General features: G+C 38.9%; 2 protein-coding genes across 5 annotated transcripts; both read left to right on the top strand.

The window, feature by feature from the left end:
- The first annotated feature begins 767 nt into the window (after nt 1–767).
- On the top strand, nt 768–10,720 carry phtf1 (putative homeodomain transcription factor 1). The gene is made up of 17 exons (XM_085354578.1): nt 768–1,051; nt 1,206–1,357; nt 1,872–1,928; nt 2,027–2,096; nt 2,313–2,471; nt 3,593–3,773; nt 4,336–4,456; nt 4,862–5,050; nt 5,307–5,552; nt 5,760–5,888; nt 6,306–6,575; nt 6,871–7,002; nt 7,112–7,198; nt 7,443–7,598; nt 7,744–7,839; nt 8,506–8,631; nt 10,277–10,720. The coding sequence occupies exons 2-17, from the start codon at nt 1,328–1,330 to the stop codon at nt 10,295–10,297; spliced, it is 2,070 nt and encodes a 689-aa protein (XP_085210704.1). The 5' UTR covers nt 768–1,051; nt 1,206–1,327; the 3' UTR covers nt 10,298–10,720.
- A 364-nt stretch (nt 10,721–11,084) lies between these two features.
- Nucleotides 11,085–21,499, top strand: pfkfb2b (6-phosphofructo-2-kinase/fructose-2,6-biphosphatase 2b). 4 transcript variants are annotated; one of them, XM_085354577.1, is made up of 17 exons: nt 11,085–11,248; nt 11,582–11,737; nt 12,274–12,399; nt 12,920–13,016; nt 15,396–15,462; nt 15,650–15,724; nt 16,685–16,741; nt 16,888–17,012; nt 17,184–17,391; nt 17,648–17,794; nt 18,299–18,403; nt 18,579–18,708; nt 18,795–18,857; nt 18,945–19,009; nt 19,729–19,896; nt 20,573–20,595; nt 21,108–21,499. In XM_085354577.1, the coding sequence occupies exons 2-17, from the start codon at nt 11,653–11,655 to the stop codon at nt 21,175–21,177; spliced, it is 1,611 nt and encodes a 536-aa protein (XP_085210703.1). In that variant the 5' UTR covers nt 11,085–11,248; nt 11,582–11,652; the 3' UTR covers nt 21,178–21,499. The 4 variants fall into 4 exon arrangements, with proteins under 4 accessions (XP_085210703.1, XP_085210702.1, XP_085210700.1 ...); XM_085354576.1 differs by lacking the exon at nt 19,729–19,896; XM_085354574.1 differs by lacking the exon at nt 20,573–20,595.
- Nucleotides 21,500–23,012: the final 1,513 nt, after the last annotated feature.

Raw genomic sequence — 23,012 nt, 5'->3', positions numbered from 1 at the left:
TTGTACAGCTGTATGTATTCTTAATATTTTCATCTGAATTCTAATTAAATGTTAATTACAATCACATGTACCTGTAATATAGTTTGTGCTAATTGAGAGAGAACATTCTTTTTAGTCATATATGCCAGAAATCCCCTCTTCCTTCTCGCCTCCTTATCCTCATCATTGGATTGATACAAAAGAAATTAAAAGTTGAGCTAGAAGCATTTTTACACAGAAAAATTCTTTCAGGAATTTTTAATGAGTCTACTCACTAAAACCAGGAATACTGAGATTTGCAACATGTCTTGGAAATTTTTTAAAAAGGTTTCTTGTAGAGCTTAGATGATTAAGAAGTTAAATAAATATTTAAAAATAATTCAGAGGGACCCTTTTTGCATTAAAGTACGGCTATGGTATTATATAAGGGACAAGCTTAAAGTGAGCGTGATTGATACTACCGTTCCTACAGCAGCTGCGCTGTCAGTGGCCGAAATGTTATGGAGGTATTGGGTATTCTGTTTCCACGGATTAGCCTTTCAGGTAGCACTTGCCCTCTGAAGATGTATGCGTTTCATCACTGAAGTACGTATACTGACATATATGTAGCATAGTTTTTGTCTATAATTTTAGTTCATGCTTATTACTTAATGTTGACAATTGCATACGTCTTTGAAAGGGGTTTCTCTTTTGAATAACCTGAAATGGCCACCTGATAGACAAACCTCAGGGAATATTAGGATCCAACTTAAGAAAAACAACAAACCCAGGAAAAGGGAAGCGGAAGAATGGGCTAAAAAGTGTAAAATAGCTTAAATAAACAAGTAGACGTATGTGTGAAAGCAGAAGAGCTGCTAAAATGTAGTATTTTCAGAAATTATCCGCGTCGAAACTTACCGGAAGAGGTAAAGTAAGCTGTAATCGGCGCTAGTAGTTAGCTCAGTTGCACAAAAAGACGCTGCAGCGTGCAGCGACCGAAACTGATGACAAGAAAGTGTTAACGAGCAGTTTGTAATGATCAGAAAGGGTTTCTTCCAGTTTGTGCCAAAGCTACCGTGCTGTTTAATTCCAGGTAAAAAAAATAATTTCAGATAATTACTTTGGCTACTTTTAGCTAACCCTTAGCGCACCTGTGTATACACAGGTGCTTGTTTCACACCAAAACGCGTTCATTTTATCTCTGCTTTCCCTTGCGGGCCTCTCGTTTAAGTTCTGCTTTTTCCAAGCTTCAGCATTGTGTCCGTGCACCATATCTGATTAGGGAACACATCTGGATTTCTCCACACTCCTCCTCTCTTTACCGTGAAATGACCTGATCCGAGTTGACCGGTTCCCCTGTCTAATAACAATGGCAACAATAGCCTGGTACCAAGAAAAGGTAAGCGCAACACATCCAGTACAATTAGTGTCATTTAGGAAAGTCTTAGAAACTCATCACTTGTTACAAACCTATACTATATACTTTACTAGTAAAGTCTAGTAATATAACGTAAGATATGTAATGAGCCTTGTTTGTGGTTCTTTACTTACTTGTTTACTACTTAGTACATTAAAAACTCTGCTAAACCTAATTACTGTTACTATTAATCTGATTTATTTTGAAGTGGCTGTTATTACAATTGTAATAATTTAATTCATAGTCATTCAATCTTGAATCCATATGCTCTGATTTACATCCTTACATCTCACAATTTATTAAATCATTTCCTTTACCTCTTTGTTCCCTTACTCCTTAGAAAAATTGATTTAAATAAAAACAAAAGTGTGGTTATATCACACAAGCTTTCCATAGATTTAACTGGACATGGTTTTGTTTGATCATTTAGTTGTTATTATCACCTCTTGTGTTTTCTTTGAATTAAGATAATTAGAAGAATTATATTTTGTTATAGATCGGGGCATATGATCAACAAATCTGGGAGAAATCTCTTGAGAATGCCGATCTAAATGTAAGATACTCATTTTTCTCTTTAATGGAATAAATGTTTGTGTATTTTTAGTGCATTTGACCTCTAAGTTGAGTAAGAAGCCCTTACTATTTATATAGGGTTTGGACAGCAAACCAAAGAAGACGGGGCACATCAAGCCAGACCTTATTGATGTTGATTTAGTAAGAGGTGAGTGTGAATAAGGAGCATTAATTGTTTTGAAATGTGTTTGAGACATTTCTCCAGGTTTCTTGTCAATTCATGCACAAAGCAGATAAACTATGCATTGTATATATGTATGTGCAGTGCTTTATTTGCCTCTGTTTAATCTCTTCTTTACTTCAACCTTGCTCCATCACTTAAAGTAAATGTAGTTTTAACAGACCACCCCTTTCATCCCATCAGGATCTACATTTAGCAAAGCCAAACCAGAGAGTCCATGGACAGCGCTGACTCGAAAGGGTCTGGTCAGAGTGCTGCTGTTCCCGTTCTTCTTCCAGTGGTGGATCCAGGTGACCTCCATGTCCATCTCCTCATGTATCCTCATGCTCTACATTATGCAAGGTTAGCTCACCACCACTCATCTTGCAACTATAGCCTTAAAACAAGACTGACCTCAACTCAAACATCAGTGTAGACATTCAACCTAGACCAGGTTCCATGCATCAGAACAGTTTTTAATTTACTGGATAAATAACTTTGTATCTGCTTAGAGAAGAGTTTCAGTGAAGAATAGAAAACTCTTCTTTAACAGCATAAGTCAGCATTCGTGTGCTGGAAGAGCTAACCAAACCGAATGGCTGAATGCGTCTTTGTGTTTATTTCTTTAATCAAAATACACAGAATCAGAAAAAACGTTAATAATTTCCCAAGGGCAAATTGCTTTATGTCAATTACTGAAATATGTGTTAGTTGCAGATCTATGCAAGAATAGACTATTTTGTTATATTTTATAACTTTTTAATATATTATTTGATTTAGTTTAGTTAGTTACTGATCTCACTGTCTTGGAACAACCGTGACCAACTGTGGGATTCAAGTATTCCGATTCTGCTTCTAATACTGATAATAGAAACACATGATAGCTCTGGTTTAAATGTTGTGGAGCCTTACCGTCACACAGCAGCTGCCACATGACACATAAAAACTCTTCAGTTGTGCCATTTGGATTGTCGCCCCCTTGGCCAACAGTTCAAAATCTGGGCTGCAGAAATGCACTAACAACCGCCAAAAAAGCAGCATGCCCTCTCTCACAACCACTCACTGATTAATTCCAGTCCACCTTAACTCCCTGAAAGCAATTGGTGGAAACATCAGGAGTACTTTACTGTGACCGTGTCTTCAAATTGTTGCCTGCAAGCACCCAGACACATGCACACTCCTTTCCAAATAAGTTTGATTTTGTTGGTTTTGTTTAGGTTGTTTGATTACGTATTTTTAATTGAAGAAAGTACACAGGTCTCGATATGCTCTGTTTGTGGTTCATGAAGTTAGATCTATTGCTGCAGGCTCAATTCGCCAGCTATTCAATACAGCTTACATTCATTTATATGCAACACTAAACTTGTTACCCATCACACCTGAGGAGCACAGAAGAGACCTCATTAGTAAGCATGAATTCTGTTATAATGTCTCCCCTAAGAGACTGTTTTGTTTGCTGTTGCAAAATGTTTTGCTCCCCTCAGTGGCAGCGGTGCTGCTGTACTTCGAGGTCCCTAGGGCGACTGCCAGCGAGGTGTTTGGACCCATGTGTCTGATGCTGCTGCTGGGTACCGTGCACTGCCAGATTGTGTCGACTGAGTCCAGCCGGTGGCCCTCAGGCAGTCCAGCTGCCAGCAATACCACCAGCCCCACGCGCAGAAGGAGGTAGTTTCCTCATTGTTAGGCGCTGCACGCATTTAGTGGTTAGACTAACACAGAAACACACTCACACTCCTTGTGGCTCATGCATAAAGTTCCATGTTAAACATGCAGATAGACCCGAAACACTACTCCTAAACATGCACCTGTACCATGAAGTCAAGTCCCTCAGAGGTTGTCACGTGAGATTTGCCTTATCATTGTTAACTTATTTAATGTTACATAACTATTATGAACAACATCTCCATATAAAAAAACTGTAATATTCAGTATGACTTCTCATGACACTGATCATTTGCTACATTTTCTTTCATTTGCTTTTGAGAGAGTTACTGTATTAACTGCTTTTCTTCGTATTTCATGTACAATATGTGATGTGGCTCTCACATCCCAGGTTATGCTGTACATGAAAACAGATCTCACATGAAAATCCCTTTTGTTGTGCATGTTAAATATAAACTAATTATAATGTCATTATTTAATATACTAATGTAAATAATAAAAATGTCAAAAGACGGTAATTACCATCATTTACCTTTGACTTGTCTTTTGACTTTCTCTCCTTTAGGCCAAGAAAGAACAGAGGGTTGAAGAAATCTGAAGAAAAGAACAACAGTGGGGAGGCGGAGCTGCTGGGCTGCTGGCAGTTTGAAGAAAACCAGCATTTATACAGGAAAGAGGAGAGAATGGTACAGTTTCTCATCTCTACTCGATCTTTAGAGTCAAAAAATGTCAGTCAGATGTGGTGGATAGGTTATGGATGGATGGATGGATGGATGTATAAGTGCCAAACTAGTTTGAAATTTCCCTTAAAAAGTATTTTTAATTGCTGTGTCTAAATGACTGAACTGTAAATATGGTCTGCTTGCTTGATATAGATTTACCATCCTGTTAATGCTTTTAGGTGTAAGTCTACCTCCTCTCGCCTTGTGCTGTTGTAAGAATTTATTCATATAAATAATACATGCATATATATAGTAGTCAGTGTTTGTAAAATTCATGTGCATGCTTTAAAAAAAAAAATAAAATAAATATATATATATATATATATATATATATATATATATATATATATTTGTGATGATGTTTTACAGAACAAAGGAAAGTCAGGATTTAGGGATTCTGATGAGCTCTCCAGTGAGGAAGAGGAAGGAATACAACCGCTGGAAGTAACACAAATACCATTTCACAGTGAAAGAAACACCACTACAGCTCCTGCATCACTACCGTCTATTCGGAAAAGAAACCAAAAGTCTGACCCCGTAATTACACCGAGGCCTCAGGTAAACTTCACTGTATACCATCAAAGTTGCTTAATGGATTTTTAATGTACAGCAAGCTTCTGGGGAATTTAAGAAGCACATACATTAATAAAGCCTGATGTGGAAGATGCAAATTACAATTCTAGGCTTTGCTTCAGAGATGGCACTGAATTAGCAGTTTATTTAATAGTAATTTGTCTAGTTTTGTTTTAGAGATTTGATGTGAAGTAACTTCAATGTCGCATACAGAACACTGCCTCTGGTTTAATTTGCTCAGGACGGGAGTGAAGCCTTTATCAAGGTGAAGCCCCGTGAGGTGGAGCGTCTCAGGCCGAGCGTGGGCTCTCGTCCTGCCTCTGACACCGATGACACAATGTGGGAGGAGCTTCTCCAAGGCCCTCCCTCCACAGGGAGCAGTGATAGTGACGATAGTGGGAGGTGCAACGCCAGCATGAGCCTCCCACAAAACGACACTCTGACAAGCGATGACGAGGATGAAAGCCTACAACAAGCAATCACTGGAGTAAATGCAAACACATCTTAAATACTACACATTATTCTGGACATTGTGACTACATATGTTGTTTTATAAAATTATGAGCAGTCTCAAAAGTCTTGGAAGTTTTGACATGTGGTTAAGCTTCAACTTCAAAGGCCTGTTGCCGATTAGATTACACACTAAACATGCATGAATTGTGAACAGGATGTTGTCTGTGGTGTTTCGTTTCAGAACCAGCTGTCTTGGCTGCAGGCGTGTCACCCATCCAAGGATCGTGTCAGTGCCATCATTTGGGAGCAGGGCGAGTGTAAGAAAGCAGAAATGTCAGTACTGGAGATCAGTGGGATCATCCTCACACGGGTACACACCTTCCTCTTTATATTATTAACAGCCAGTCCAGCATAATGCACATTTGTAAGCAAACAATTTCCTAATAATTACAGTTATGGTCAGATCTTTAGTGGCGAAATACCACCTTGAAATAATTTCAAATTCTACGGATAGAGCAAAAAATAAAGTGCCAGGCAAAAATTAAGAGCCAAATTTTACCTCATTACCGTGCCAGAATTTGTTATTCTGACTCTTTTGAACATCTAGCTGTCAAATGTGGCAAACTGACAAACACAGATAATGGAAGAAATATTCAAAGTCTGAGGTAAATGTGTAAAATATGTTGTCAAGAGAGTCCAAGAAAGACTGTAGCTTTCATTGCATAAAAATATTCCAGCACATGTCTCTGGTCTTAAACACCTCCCTTCTTGTGTTTGTTATTACCAGGTGAAGTTAGTAGAGCAGGGAATGGGCTATCTCGTTCTTGGCGGGCTCATCACTGTCACTCTGGCACTGCTGCCCTTTGCCTTCCGCTTGGCTCAGCGGCTGGACATGCCGGGCCTCAGCTCCCTGCCTCTGTCAGAGCTGATAGAAATAGCAGTGGGGCCGTTAAATACACAAGCTCATGCCTTTTTCTTCATCACGACAGTGCAAAGAATCTGCCTCACGGGGCTGTTCTTCTTCATGATGTGCGTGGCTGAGAGAACATACAAACAGGTGAATGGTGATTCAGGAAATGCACATCACAAAAATGTACTGTCCCGGGTTCTCAAAATGTGCAAGTTTTTTAGGTTTTTTGTTGTTTGTGTTTTTTTACTGTTGACTGGACAAATTGTTTATGCTTAGTGTCTCTTAATTGTTTGAGCCATTCTGTCTCTCTGCTACCTTGTCATCATTTATATATATAAGTTGTGTTTTTACTAGAAGATGTTTTCAGTGCTGCATCCTAAATGTGATCAGTTTTAGCTCTGCTGCAGTGCATCACAGTATTTTTTTTATGTCTGCCCAACAGAGACTTTTATTTGCCAAGTTCTTTAGCCACCTAACTTCAGCTCGCAAAGCCAAGAAATCTGAGATTCCCCATTTCAGGCTGAAGAAAGTTCAGAATATAAAGATGTGGTTGTCGCTTCGATCTTTTCTCCGGGTTTGTATTTTCCTGCCAAAACACTCCCAATCTGAATTTATTTCAACATTTTGCTCGGTGTAGACTTGTCTTTTTAACCGTGCGTCATTGATTTGTTTGTGCTTCGCAGAGACGAGGTCCGCAGCGCTCCGTTGACGTCATTGTCTCCACTATTTTTCTTTTAGCACTTTCCATTTCATTCATCATTTGTGCTCAGGTCAGTCATATGGGAGAACATTGATTTGATCATTTTGTGCAAATACTGCGATTCTAGCACGGAGATCAAATAGCAAGGAGACTGCCTCAAAACATGCAACCATTTAATCATATTACCCTACTGAAGATAAGCCATGAAGCTAAGATGGAAAGTAGTTTATATGCTCTGTTAGGTGCAAAGAAATCCAATTTTCACAACAAAGCCGGGGTCAATAAATGTAAGCAGTGTTGCTTTCTTTTTTCAGCTTCTGCAAAGCCACAAGACATTCCTAGAGTCTCTAATGAACTGGGAGCTCATGGTGTGGTGCGCCTCTCTCGTCCTCTTTCTGTTAAGGCTCGCCACGCTGGGTTCAGAGACCAACTCCAAGTATAGTAACTCTTCTGTGCTGCTCACTGAGCAGGTAAAGCTCCCCCCCAGGCTGGAAAAGACACAAGATTCCAGGCTATTTCTCTGGCTGATTAGTCCATTGATTTAATGTAGGTTTAAATACATTATTTGGCCTTCACTGTAACATTAACATGGTGTAAAACTGTTTTTGTTTCCAGATCAATTTGTATCTCAGGATGGAGAAAAAGCCCAATAAGAAAGAAGAACTCAGTATTGTGAATAATGTTTTGAAGCTAGCTACAAAACTAATGAAGGTAAGCCCAAATTTTCACTGAAACTAAATGCAGTTCCCAGTCAAGGTTGTTATGCAGTCCGTGTAGAGCAGGGGTGCCCAATCCCGGTCCTCGAGAGCTACCGTCCTGCAGCTTTTAGATGCATCCTTGTTCCCACACACCTGAATCAAATGAATGGCTTGTTATCAGGCCTTTGCCAAACATGATGGCATGCTGAAGAGATCAAACCATTTGATTCAGCTGTGTTGGAGTAGGGATGCATCTAAAAGCTGCAGGATAGTAGCTCTCAAGGACTGGGATTGGGCAGCCCTGGTGTAGAGAATGCAATTATAATATTATAACTTTGCAGTGAGCTGGGGATTTTTCTGTCTTTTTCTTTTTTCTTTCCTCAGTCCCTGTCATGTCTCTGTTGGTACTCTCTAACATCCATCAGCTTAATCACTCTTTCTTCCTCACTACTGATCTCCTTGGGACAGCCGTAATAACTTTGTGCTGAAGGATATGCTATAAATTTGATTGTATTGCAATATGTAATTGTTATATTTCTCATGAAGGCCAAGTGGAGTCCCCTTTGTCAGTGGTTTTTCATCCTTAATAAATTCTGGCTTTGATCATTTTTAGCCTCAGGGTATGGGTACCCATGTCATAAATCTTAGATAACATTTTCTTCCTCCTTACATCTTCCAGGAGCTCGATACTCCTTTCAGACTGCTGGGTCTCACAGTGAACCCTCTGATCTATAACATCACCAAAGTTGTCATTCTCTCTGCTGTGTCTGCCGTAGTCAGTGACCTGCTTGGCTTCAACATCAGAGTGAGTAAAGTTATAATGAAAAATGTTGAAATTTGCCTAAAAAGACGAGAAAAATAGATGATTTAAGATGCACATCCTTGATCACTCTGGGCTCCATGTTTTGTTTTGTTTTTATCTCTCAAGAAAAAAAATAAAACTTTATCAGTACAACCTGGTTGTTGTTGCTCTAATTTGAGCCATTTAAATAGTGTCTGTGTTTAAAATTGAATATAATGACTACAACTATAAATATTTGCTATAATAAATCACCAGAGGAGCAACTAAAAGTACAGGCTGTACATTTAGTTCTAGTACAGCTGCATGTTGCCCTCTAGCTGTTGGAGCTGTTAGTAGCCTACAGAGTTGACCTGGAAACCTTGCTTTGGTTGAAGCCATCTGGCAGACAAGCTGGAAATGTGCATTTTGAGATTTCAAAATATTTAGCATGTGAATGATAAGAGGAAAAACATGAAGTAAAGCTGCACAGTGACAAACTCCCATGAGTAGCTTAACCACGTGAGAAATATATATTTATGTGGTTGCTTGAAGACAGCAGTATTAACAAATCTTTACTACACTTAATACTTACTTGATTAGTATGTAGCTAGAGCATATGATGTGCAAAAACTGCTGTAAATTCCTGTTTATATGTGAATTACGCAATTGAGAAACCTTATGTTAATGTGTTCTCTTTACAACTGTAGAAAAGTGTGACATTGTCTTTATGCAATGCAATTCCAAGCTAAACAAAGCTATTATCCTCACGTGTCTGGCTCTATTCTTAATGCAGAAACATGATACATACAGAGTAAATAGGGCTTCTTTGAAAACAGAATAAAAGGTTTCTGGCACAATAAGAGTCTAAAGAGGCCGAAGCTCTAGCAACACTTGTAGTAAAGTCACCAACTTGACCAACTCGTTTCAGTCTGTGGCCTTCATCAGGGTCATGAAGATTTGTATACTGCATACAGCACTTTAAATGACATATGTGTTAGCATGAGTCCAGTATACTTATCCACCATTCCACTTAATTTTGTGATTACGTAGAAAAAGAATGTTACAAAAATTTAAACAGCCAGTCATCTACAAAGAGTATATGTATCCACCAATGAGGCAGCAGCAAGGGCGGGCTGGGGTAAATATGGAGTTTCCCAAAGTATTGAACTGGTAGTTAAGTTTAACCAGCATGTGAAGAGTCTACTTCAGTTTTGCTAGCTATAGATTATAATCATTGCTGAGGTCAGGCCTGTGCCCACCAATAACAACATTAAACATCCTACACACCCTCATTTCCTGCCACAATTTTTACAACTCCTTGTATACATGGTTAAATGAGCTGGTGCAAAATACAAGCACTCATTTGAGGGAACACATCACTCCAGTCCTGGCAGGATGACACTGGCGTCTCTTTCATTCAGATTTATTGATTGCTTTTAAAATACTACATGGTTTGGCTCCACTTTAAATCTCACAAGTCTTAACTCCTTATTTTGCATGTGCTGGCTACTGGTTCCACAGTCCATGATTGAGACAATTGGAGACTGTTATTTTAAATGTCTTTTAAATGCTTTCTCTTCACATCTGTTTTTAAATGGATTATTTTGCACAGTAAGATGATTAACCTTTTCTTTTTAATTGTTTTGTTTCGTCTCTGCTTAATTTCCAGCTGTGGAAAATCAAGCCTTAAAGGTGAAAACTACAAACCACTAACAGTCAGACACTGGAGACTGCAGACATCTTCTTATCGCCGAAAAGTGTGCAAAGCTACTGACACTAAACTCTGTTATCGGTGCCTTCCGACTGAGCTTCATCAGTCCTTCACAAGCCTGAGATGCTCTGAAAGTCTCTCACACGCCACAGCGCTGGCTGCTCAGCTGACCTGGCATCACATTTTCCATCAGCGTTCGCCACAAACTCAGTGCCTCACCTCTGACTTCTGAATGTTCTCTAAATGGTTAAAAATAGCAGCAAGCTGAGGTCTGAGCTCTTTCCAGGCTCCTGTGACAGATTTACACATGTTTCTTGTACATATATGTGGGCATGTGAATGATCAGATAATGTGTAAAGGTTGCTTAGTCTTATTCACTGTTATTTCTTTTAAATATAGTAAGGGAACACTGTGATTCTGGGTTGGTTTTATTTATTTAGCAATTGTTATGTTAAACCATTGTCTTTTGACCACTATCTGCATTTTATAATGAGGTATGTAATGCTGAATAAAATAACTATGCAAAGAAGCTAGTTGTGCTTATTGTAAAAAAAAATAAATAAATCTTTGCTTTATGGTGAAAAAATAAAAGGATTTTCACCCTTCAGTCTTTGTGTAGCGCTTTTTCTTTTCTTGCTCTTGCGCCTGATCCTCTGCAGAGCCCTTGTGGTTAGGGGGTGTGTGCTTTGGCGTAGGCTGACGTTACGGTAGAGGAACGTCGACACGCACCTCCAGCTTGGAACTATACCAGCCGGCTGAGGAGGCATTTCAGCACCAAGGACAGGCCGACCAGACTGGCTCCTCCAACCGAACCGGCGCACGCAAACTCTGTGTCCGGTAGATCACGAGATCCCCGGTCCTGCGGTGCATGACTGCGTCTTTCAGAGGCGGTCCCGAAAGCAGGTCTCTTCGTATTTACCTCCTTACCAGGTAAAACACTGACTCTTGTATGTTCGTCTTGTGTGGATTGTGGTATAAATTATGTTAGAGTGAACTCGGTCACCCCAGCGAGTGAGAGAGCAAACCACCGCATGATTCGCTCATGTGCGGCTTTGTAAATATAGTGCTTTTAAGCCAAGTATTTTTCCTGTGCACAGATGATGTGGCAGTACTTCTCGTCTTCATTCACAGCTCCCCTGCTGCTTGCTCTGCAGTCGATGTTGCCGGGGATACATTAAGCCATAAGACATCGATAGGAAAACCTTGCATACAAAGCTCTGGTTCTCTTCTGTCTGAGGCTAATCCTTTGCATGCATGTTGCAGACCAACTTGGACTATGTCCCTCTGAGGGAGAGAGAGAGCTGATCTGAATTGCGCTTAAAGAAGATTCCAATATGTCAAGCACTCAGAGAGACAATGGCTCTGCAAACTCCACAGAAGCCAAGAAAACAGACCCCAGAGTCAATGAGAAAAAATGCTGTAAGTAAACGCCAATTAGATTTTAGTAGGTTTTAATTCATGCATCGCTGCTTATAGAGTGTGCAGGTGCACTTGTAATATAAAACCTTGTCTTGTTGCTCTGACCAAATCACAATCACCTCAGTGAGAGGAAAGCTGCTTCGTTTAGTCTCCAACCTACATGGGAATGAATTTCTCTGGATTGGCAAAAAAAGGAAAAAGAATATAAATCATGACCAGTGATAAAAATACTTTGAAACCTTCAGTGGTTTCTGCTATTCTTAAGAAAATTACTTCTCTCTCCCAGGATGTTTCTCCTTCTAATTTCTTCGGATGACACCTCTGAACCCACTCCATAGATATTTGTGCCCAAAGAGACTTTTTATTTTTTGTGCATACACATGACCTAGTTATATAAGACTGGCTGTTCAGGAGTGTGTGCAGCACTGGCATGCCTGTTTAAAACATGTTTTTCTCTATTGTAATGCTGGTTATGAGTCAGATATGATTTGCATTTAACTTTGACATTCAGTTCTTTGCATCTCTTTCCTGCACAGCATGGGCTTCTTACATGACAAACTCTCCAACGGTGATCGTGATGATCGGATTGCCCGCTAGAGGAAAGACCTACATCTCCAAGAAACTCACACGTTACCTCAATTGGATAGGAGTCCCAACCAAAGGTAGAACATAACATTTCTTTCTCATTATGTTTCAGTTAATGCCATCTGCAAATTTAAAAAATTTCATAGTGTGTTTTATTGAACTTTCATATGCTTTCAATCCTTCTTTGTATTTCTTTTTACTTCTTTGTAGAAGTTAAACCAGGATAGTTAATTAGTTAATGTGGGAAAGCAACTCTAAAGATCATGAAAAACAGCATCAGTGTTATCTCTTCTCCAGCACTTAGGCATGCATTATATATGTCACAAAAACAAGTAGCAGTGACATTAGAATGAAAGCAAAATGTTTAAATGCAAAAGCTGAATTTTTAAACCTCCCCCCCACTGACATTGTGTGTGCATAATAAATATTTAAATGTAACTATTCTAAAATGATCCCACAAAGAGAAGCTAAATTTAGCCACTTAAATTCTTGTGGTTTTAGTTGTTCACTAGAACAAAAGTATATCCAAGTGTATCCAAAATGAGAGGCGACAGCACAGCCAGGGCAGATTTATAACGTCCTTTGTTCATTTTTCAGTGTTTAACTTGGGCGTATATCGCAGAGAGGCTGTCAGAGCTTATAAGTCCTATGATTTCTTCCGCCACGACAATGAAGAAGCCATGAAAATAAGGAAGTAAGGTTCACTTTTACACGTGTGCCCACAATACGTTTTTACAATGTACATTGCATTTTATCTAGCACTAAGAAAACTGTCATATCCTCACTGGCTGTGTCACATTTCTTGCATTCAACCTTAGTCGGTTTCATATTTTGCAGATTTCCCTGCTGCATCAGTGACTAAGCTGTTTTTTTTTGGCCGGCAGTCAGTATTCAGCCACAGTCAGCCTAAACTGATATACACATACACACAAGCAGCAAAGTGTGCCCTACAAATGGTTGTGATTAGTGACTGTAAATCAGTGTTTCAACAGAAAGATTAACAAAGAACAAAACAAAAGGCCTCTTTTCCTCCTGGTCTAATCTGGTAGTAGTGATTGAAATGGGCTGTGTTATGCATGGCTATCATGAAAATGTGACGGGCTCTTGACAGCATCCTAGTGCTGACTTTGACCTAGATATTAAACAAGCTGCCGCTGTCACTCTGAAGCTGACACAAGCCCTCTGTGGACCTGCATGGATATCCAGCCTGAGTTTTTGTGTTTGTTATTATAAAGTATCAGCAAGACCAGTTTAAAGGAATAGTTCCACGTGACATCTACCTTTTTCTTATGAGTTAACTAAAAACTGGAGCTCAGCTGTGTGGTGTATTGGCAACTTTAGAAATAAAGTTTTAAAATACTGATTTGTACTTGAATTAATAATTTTGTCCTTCAGACTTCTCCTTTTGTATAAAGAGTTATCCATTGGCAGTAATCACAGGTTTGTACACCTTTTGTATTCAAGCTGTTAATTAATCTGGAGAAATTTCACCCCATGCTTCCTGAATTTCCTCCCACGAGTTAGATAAATGTTTGCACTGCACAATCAACCTGTTCCCACAACAGCTCAAAAGAGTTAAGATCCTTTGACTGTTCTGGCCACTCTATTACACGCAGATTGCCAGCTCACTGCTTCTTTTAGGAATAGCTTTTCCATAGTTTGGAGCTCTGGGTCATTGTCCTGCTGTAAAAAAGAAGCTCACTCCAATCAAGTAGCAATCAGAAGAATTGCTTTTATTGTTTAAGTTGCCTGTCTGCCAATAGAAAGTCTCCCATTGTAGCAACCAAAGCACCTCAAAACCTTTGCACTGTTCAATTAAGGAAATGTGAGTAATTTTTTCTGTCAACCCTCTGCGTTCCCTCTGGGAATAGCCTGTTTTTTAATCAAACAAAGAAACCTCTCTGAAATTTCTGTTTTTGGTACCATTTTTTTTTCTTGCCATTCATCCATCAGTTTCTTAACTGCTTATCCAATTCTCTGCTGGATACCAGTCTGTCACTTTGCTAATACGGAAAGATAGACAACCGTTCAGGCTCACATCCGAACCTAAAATCAATCTACAATCACAGAGTAACCTAAGATGCATGTCTTTGGACTGTGGGAGGAAGTTGGAGCACCCTGAGGAAAGGCCAGTTTAATGTTTTGGATTTCAACACAGGACCTTCTTGCTGTGAGGATTTAGATATAAAACTTTTTTCTGCTGATAATTTAGCCTTAACCAGTGAACCTTATGAATATGTGCTGTTTAAATACTTCATTAAAATGTTATCCTCCTGATTCATGCTAATTGTAATTTGCATTATAATTTCATGTTATTTTACCTATTGTTATTATTAATATTAGTATTATTATTTAGATTATTATTATAATTATATATATATATATATATTGCAGTATAGTGTTTAAAGCTACCACCAGCAGTCCCTTAGCTTCAACTCTTAAGGTGACAAGACTAGAAGCTCTGGCTAAATGACAAACATTTTGATTTAACACTCAACAAGAACACCAACAAATGTATTTTTAAAATCATTTATGGTAATCAATGCTGTTTTGTTTTGTGCCTTCCAACATTCCTCCCTCCAAATAGATAAAATACACCTCCAAATTGTATTGTTTGAGGAAAGACACATTGCAGCTGATTTTTTATTTTTTTTTGTCAGCCTTCAAGCAGAACAAATTAAACTCTATATGCCTGCATTTTATTGGAGGAGAAATCTACCACTGTGTACCTCATAACTCTTGCACATGATAATTGAACTGGGTCAGTGACTAAACCCTACTGCCGACAGATGGGAAACATTTTTTTGTGATTTTAAAAATGTGTGTTTTTCATGTCTTGTAATTGTTGGGGTTTTCAGTTTACCATTGTATTTGATGCACAGAAGAAAGCTGTAATCCAAAACTTGGGTGGGGGGGCTACAAAGAATCTTTTTTTCATGAAATCTACAATGTATTACTGTAACATTTTCAGATTTCTGACACTGACACTAGAATGTGAACTTTGATGATGGTGGATTTCAGTAAATCTGGTTTTTATAGTTGGCTGCTGCTATGTTTGCTTTCTCTGCTGCAGGCAGTGTGCTCTGGTAGCGCTGCAAGATGTGAAGGCGTACTTGACAGAGGAGGGAGGTCAGATTGCTGTGAGTGTCTCAGTCTTTATGTGCATGCTTCTCTATTGACATGGCGTCTCGATGTTGGCTCGTTTCCTTTAAATACCCAGAACAGAAACACATCTGGCATTGGGATAGTCTTAATCCTACGCTGTCCTACAAACATTTCACAGAGAGCAAACAAATATTGTCTTTGTTTTTGCCCTTTTTTTTTCAGGTTTTTGATGCAACAAACACAACAAGAGAACGACGAGACCTTATTCAAGATTTTGTGAAGGAGAATGCTTTTAAGGTGAAATTATTTGCTATTTTTACACATTTATATCCCAGTGGGGACTTTTAAAATGTATTGTGCAGATTGGAGTTATTACTTGAAGCCATGGAAAAGTCTTTACATTTATCACATTTATTTTGCTGAACAGCGCGATCGCCATGGGGGGAAACAGCATTATTGAACTGACCTTTATTTCCCAAGATCCTGTTGAATCACCATCTTTAATTAATCCTTGTGGGTTTCTGGTCAGTATACGTGCTATCATCAATCAGAGGTTACATGAGCTCAATTTATACATTACACAAAGAGTTTCAATGCACAACCCCAATTTTGAAAAAGTCAAGTTAAATTAAAAACTGAATTGCAAAACATATCAAGCATTTAAACATTTATTATTTCACAGAAAATATGAGCTCATTTTGAATTTGATGGGAGCAACACATTTATTAAAAAGTAAGAAACAGCTAGAAGAGTAAAAGAAAAGAGGCTAATGAACTACAAAAAAACAATATCTACAAATTTTGTAAAAATTTCAGAATAATTTTAATAAAATCACCTTTCAAACATTTAGCATATTTATTATTAGATGTCAAAAATTCACAGAATTTAAACTGTGAGGCTTTCAAACTTCACAGGGTGCTGTTAACTGAATAGATAACATTTGGGAAAATAAAGCTATCCAGGATCGCTCTCCCTCTCCCTCTCTTCTCTGTAGATTTGAAGCTACCAGTTCTACCAGTCTGTGTTTAAGACTGGAAAAAGTCAAACTCAGTGAGCTAAATTTGCCTTTCTGCATGTGGAAAGCTCACTAATTCATAATCTATGTGTCGTGTTTTTTGTTGATGCTAATTACCCTGTATTTGTGTAAGTTCTTGTCTAGGTTCATGGCAATGTAAAATTTGTTGTTATAAAACAATTGATTGTCAGTTTCAGGAATGTTTAGCGTACGTTGACTCTGAGTTTCCATCTTTCTGACAGGTGTTCTTTGTGGAGTCGGTGTGTGATGACCCCGAAGTCATTGCTGCTAATATCCTGGTATGATCTCACCTAAATGAATTTAACCTTTGACTGTGACTTTGTCTGGGTCAAACTCCATTACCTATTAATATTCACACCATCTGCAGCGTTATGTAAGAACTGAACTGGATACTAATATTGTTTGAATGTGTTAACCATAATAGGAAGTGAAGGTTTCGAGTCCAGACTACCCTGAGAGACACAGAGAGAGAGTTATGGATGACTTCCTGAAGCGGATTGAGTGCTACAAGGTCACTTACCAACCTTTAGATCCTGATGACTATGACAAGTATGAACTGCTTTTCATTATTTGAATCTTTACCATTTATTGTTCCTCCAAAGTATTCTTATTAATCCAAACAGTAAAGTTGTTATATTGGCAGAATTAGACCTTGTAAATTAGTAAATAAACACTAGATGGCGACAGTAAATCACTGGCGTGTTGCATTGGCATTTGCAGGGACCTTTCTTTTATCAAGGTTATAAACGTGGGCCAGCGTTTTCTGGTGAACCGGGTGCAGGACTACATCCAGAGCAAGATCGTCTACTACCTCATGAACATCCATGTGCACTCTCACTCCATCTACCTGTGTCGACACGGAGAGAGCAAACACAATGTTGAAGGACGCATCGGAGGAGATTCTGAACTTTCCCCTCGTGGGAAACAGGTAGGATTTTTGCACGTTCACTCTGTTAATGCTCATTTAATGAACTGTTGAGCCAGTTTCTGAAGAGAAGATAGCTACTGGGATAAGATGTTCTTAAACTGCAATATCATGCACTCCAGAGTTGTGACCTTTATTGGATTTAATCCTCTCAATTTCCTATTTTCTTCACTCTCACTGGTGAATATCTGTCTAATAAAGCAAGAAATGCCCTTAATGAGGGATAAATTGAAGCCTCTCCCTTTCTCTCACATCCCAGTTCGCCCACGCTCTGCGTGGTTTCATTGATGAACACAAGCTGTCAGATTTGAAGGTGTGGACGAGCCAACTGAGAAGGACGATCCAGACAGCGGAAGAGCTTGGCGTGCCTTATGAACAGTGGAAAACCCTCAATGAGATTGATGCTGTCAGTACCCTCCACAGCTATAGCAATTTTTACAGATGACCTCTGGTTTGTAATAATGGAAACTTTATGCTGTTATTTCCAAGACACTTATAAAATATGTTTGCATAGAGGTAAGAGTCAAAGACAAACGAAATTTTCAGCCCCTTTGATCACATTTAATGTCAAAGCAGCATCCGGAGGAGAATAAAAAGGGTTATAACACTTTGAAAAGATCTAGGTCACATGAAATAAGTCATTATTTATTCACAGTATGAAATCAAAGGATTAAATGATGACTGTTTTCTGAGGATGAAATCGGTCTCCATTTTTCACTAACCTTCAAGATCACCTTATGTTTCCTGGGCTTTATTATATTTGAAACTGGCTTAGCTCTTTGGAGACATTTATATATTTTATCAAGGGAAATTATCCAGTTATGTTTTTTTAGATTTCAAATTGTGCTGAAACATTTCTTTTCATTGTGGGCTGTGACGTGAGGATAAATGATTTGTTTTCCTTTTCCAGGGTGTTTGTGAGGAGATGACCTACGAGATGATCCAGGAGACATTCCCAGAGGAGTTTGCATTGAGGGATCAAGACAAATATCATTATCGCTACCCAGGAGGAGAGGTAACCTGAACTACTACTCACAATAAAGCGTCTGATCAGCAGCCACAGCGGCAGTAGTTTTATTCTGCTTTGTTATTCAGCTTTCTTTCTCTACCAGTGTTGTTCAAGCTGTGAAGGTTAATTTCCTTTCAAGTGTTAGCAATTGAGCCCAGAATGATCTTTTGTTGCTCATTAGTCCTACCAAGATCTGGTTCAGCGCTTGGAGCCGGTTATTATGGAATTAGAGAGACAAGGCAATGTGCTGGTCATCTGCCATCAGGCTGTGATGCGCTGTCTCCTGGCTTACTTCTTGGACAAGGGTGCAGGTGAGATAAAAACAAACATACACACATGCTACAGACAACACAAGCAGACAATGATGAACCCGTATGCTATTTATTTCATTTCACAGAGGATCTTCCATACATGAAATGTCCACTGCACACAATTCTCAAGCTCACCCCTGTTGCATACGGTAAGTCTTTACCTGATGATCGCTACACTGTAACAACATAAGGCAACGTGAGAAGATAATGTAAATGTATTGTCTATTATCTTGTAGGTTGTAAAGTGGAAATGTTTTATCTGAATGTGGAGGCAGTAAACACGCACCGAGACCGGCCTCTTGTAAGTTGCTCTGAAATGAGCGGAAAAGAAAATCACATAGCTGCACAAGTAGGCGAACATCACTGTTCCATTGAATGTTTAAAGTTGATCATTTGTAAAATATGCATATTGTTTACTCGCACTAAATTGGTCACTGAATCTCAGCATATAATTTTAAGATGCGCTGTTGTTTGTTGTGTCTGTTCATTTGGCACAATCACACCTTACCCCCTGTATATATTAGGCTTTGCTTCCTTGCCTCCTTTCCTTATATCCTTGTCTTGTAACCACTTTTACCTTTAGCCTTAATTCCTCAGCTTGGCTTGCTCTATGAGCCTGTGAATGTTAAGTGATATTTTACCTTGAAGGAAGACATTGCTGAGCATGCTTATTTTTGCTTGGATGATCTCATCTTTGTCATTACTCTACTGTCTGTCCTCATATTAAGATTATGAATTTTCTGTGAAGGCAGTTTTATCTGACTTGTTTAGGTCCAGTGTTGTCATGGTTTTGGTTGAAGCAGGTGGGGTTTTTTGTCCTGTGCAATCAGGGCTGTGCTTTTGCTGTTGACTGATGTTTTGTGGGTGGAAGCAGTTCCTTACCTTTTGCTTTGGATCAGTTTGGCGAGTGCAGCATTTTTTTTATTAATTTTTTGGGCTGTTCCTCGTCAGGTGCCCCCTGGTGTTGTTTTTTTAAAGATCTTTTTCGTTTAACACCTGCGGTATCTCATTTTCTACCAGGGTAAAATCCCGAAGGACTCTACTCTCATACATCGCCGGAATAGTTACACTCCCCTGTCCAGTCATGACCAGGTCAAGCGGCCCAGGCTCTACAGCGCAGGCAACCAGCCCTGGCTACCGCTTGCCCCCACCCCATCCGCTTTGATGCCAGAGGAACGGCAAAGCCAAGTTAGTGAGATAGTTAAAGGATCCCCCTCTAAATCACACCGTCTTTCCGTAATTGGTCCCGCCACAGTTGTAATCATGTGTTTGGCATTTTCTCACCTCAGTTTTGGATCCTCTTGATAATTTTGGTGTCTGTGTTGCAATCAGCATACATGACATCCACCTCCACCATCTATCTTTTCCTCTCAGGGCATGTTTTGGGTCTTGAATGGATTGCTCCTTTCTTCAAATGTTGTTTCTGTCATATGTTTGTGCTGCATGACGTCTGCCTCACCGCCAGGCTGCTGACAGCTTGAATATGCAGAACAGCATGTCTACTCTTTACTAAGGAAAGCTCCTTGTGGAGTTAAGAAAAAGACACACAAACATCAGAGAGACAGACGCACATTCTAATCATCTCATAACTGTTAAAAAACCCAAAGTGATGATTCAGTTTGATTAAAACCCCAAAATAATCTGTGAAATGTCAGCTTTCTGCTAAAAAATATAATTTATTCCCCCAAATACATTAACCACTTCAGTTTAAAAATGTTAACATTTTAAAATGCATATTCATATTTGTATGTGTTGTGTACTTGTTGGCCTTGCGTTGTGGGTGTAGTGCTTCAGTCCCTCTCCACATTTCTATCTGTCTTTCTCTCTCTCCCTTCCTTCTCTTGCTCCAACCCCGTCTTTACAGACTCGGATAGGAGGCAGCTGTCTGTAAGTATTTTTGGAAACTTGTTGTCAACCTTTGATTGCCGTATTTCAACTCATTTCATTGTAACCCATATTGGTATATGTTGCCGCAGTGGTCTATTCTTTGTGGTTATCAGTCTTTGGGTTCTCTAATCTTCCATTACCTTTGCACAGTGAAAGTTGATATCAGCTTTGTTTCATCACAGCGACCTTATCAGAAACACTTTGTCATATACTGATTCTTTGGTATTTTAATAGATGCAGTCAATTTTATTAAAACTAATGAGAGACGACTATTCAACATGTATTATATCATGAAAATCCAGTGGTGTTTGTTGAGTATATAAGATTATACTTTAGAAACGCACTATATAATTAAACCTTAATTAGATATTGATAAAATACTAATGGAGCTGTCTCAAAACACAACTTCTGGACTATGTCGCTGTTAGTGGCTTGTTAGTTGAGAATGTGCTGCTGCAGAAAACTGACTTGTGAATGTCACTGAGGGTTTTTTCTCTTTTCGTTTCTTGAAGGAGTCCCTGTGCGAAGGAAGCGACTTTGACAGCTCAGAAGAAACTAGTGGCTGTGTCCGCTTCTGAGTGAAGATCACATCTTCTTTCCTCTTTTACTCTTGCCACAGTGTGGACAACTTCTTCCAGTCACGAGTCAATCGAGTGTTTCTTTTGAAAAGCGGGCCGCTTCTGCATGAGGTAACATAGTTCTAGTTATCTCAAGGTCTCCGTCTCGTCTCTGCATGCCGAGGCTTTGAACAGGAAGCCTTATCATTGGTGTCATAAATACTTCTGCATGTGCACATAAAGAAACCAGTAAACGCACACAACATACTATATCACAGGAATGACAAAAAACTCAATATAAATGCTGCAATGCCTTACTGAACTTTAGATATACTGATAGAATTAGATCCTCCATATGTCACTGAATGTAATAGGAATAAGTTATCCATTGGAATGATGGAAATTAATTTACACAGTGTTAAGGTTCAAAATTGAGGAGGGAGAGTACAAACCACCCATGGTCCAGAAGCTCTTGGTCAAACAATGATTTTAATGACTACACACGTGTGGGAAGAACACTCTGTACGCCGACAGCAAGTGATCTCCGACTTAATCAAAGCATAAACAGATATTTTATAGCATCAGGGTTTGATTTACTGACGCCCCTTCATGCGTCACAGATACATTTTATACATAGATCAGATCAACACCACAATGACTTTTAACCCAGAAGATCATCTTCTATTTTCATGGCTGGTACTTTCCGTTCTTGTCTTAAAGTGAATTGTTCCTCTTTCTTGCCGAGACACGACTAATCTCTCCTCTAAATAAATCTAACTCATGTGTGTGTGTGTGTTGACCCCACATGCTCTTTGTGTCACCTCTTCACCTACTAACTGTCTGTGTATCGTCCTCAAATGCTCTTTCTCAATTCACCTGTTGCACTTCTGACCTTTCACCAGACCAGAGGCTCACTGAGACTATATGTATGTCTTCTACTAAATAAATGTTTTAACCAAGAACCTCTACTAAAACCTTAATATAAAATGACCTGATATAAGTGTTTTGTAAGCATGTACTGCAATTCCTTCTATGGCTCCAAGTCACTTGCACAATAGATTGTCCGGACATCGCGCCGAACAAAGCTTCCAACCCCCAATTAATTGACCGAGCTCCAACTCTTTAATAAGCACAGATATGCATTGTGTATAAAATAGTCATAACTGCACCTGAAATACAAGGTCAACATAATAACTGTATGCATAACATCTTAAGGCCTTCTTAAAGCTATCTGTTACATTGTTAAAGCCTCGTCTTAGCCTGCTGCTCAAAATAACTTTCACTTCTGCAAAACTCTCCAAGCCTGTTTCCTGTCCTGTTACTTTTAGCCTTTCTGAAAGACACACACTGTTCAACCCCTGAATGCAATATAAACTCCAGATTATATTATTAATGCAATGGTAATAATGATGATTATTTAACAATAGCAGTAAAATAATTTCCCTGCTCCACAACAGTTAGATTTAGAAAAAATGGATTCTGTTATATTTTCTATGCATATCAAACACTAATATGCTATAAATAAACAATCTATAGTTGGGAATCTTGTCAAATTTGTTCCTAAGCCATAATTTATGTCTTAATTTGACAGAATGTGCTAGTTATGGTCTCTAGAAAATAAAAGTCGTTTATTTAGATCTGCCTGTTCTGAAAGCAGTGAAAATACACTAAATTGCTGGATTTACCAGCACTATATACCAGCAGTAGGTACCTTATCTGTTAAGCAGGTGTTCACATTCAATCACATTTGACACTACAACCTAAATGTTTCTTTGTTTTTTTTTTTCATCATACCGATATATTCTGTAGAAGGATTTTATAAGATAAGATAAGATAAGATAGAACTTTATTAATCCCTCG

This window comes from Diplotaxodon limnothrissa, linkage group LG5 (genome assembly GCF_057381915.1).
Source record: "Diplotaxodon limnothrissa isolate DT_005_m linkage group LG5, D_limnothrissa_male_GT1.1, whole genome shotgun sequence".
NCBI lineage: Eukaryota > Metazoa > Chordata > Actinopteri > Cichliformes > Cichlidae > Diplotaxodon > Diplotaxodon limnothrissa.
Note: the sequence above shows the minus strand (reverse complement) of the source record. Positions and strands in the feature narration are given on the sequence as shown.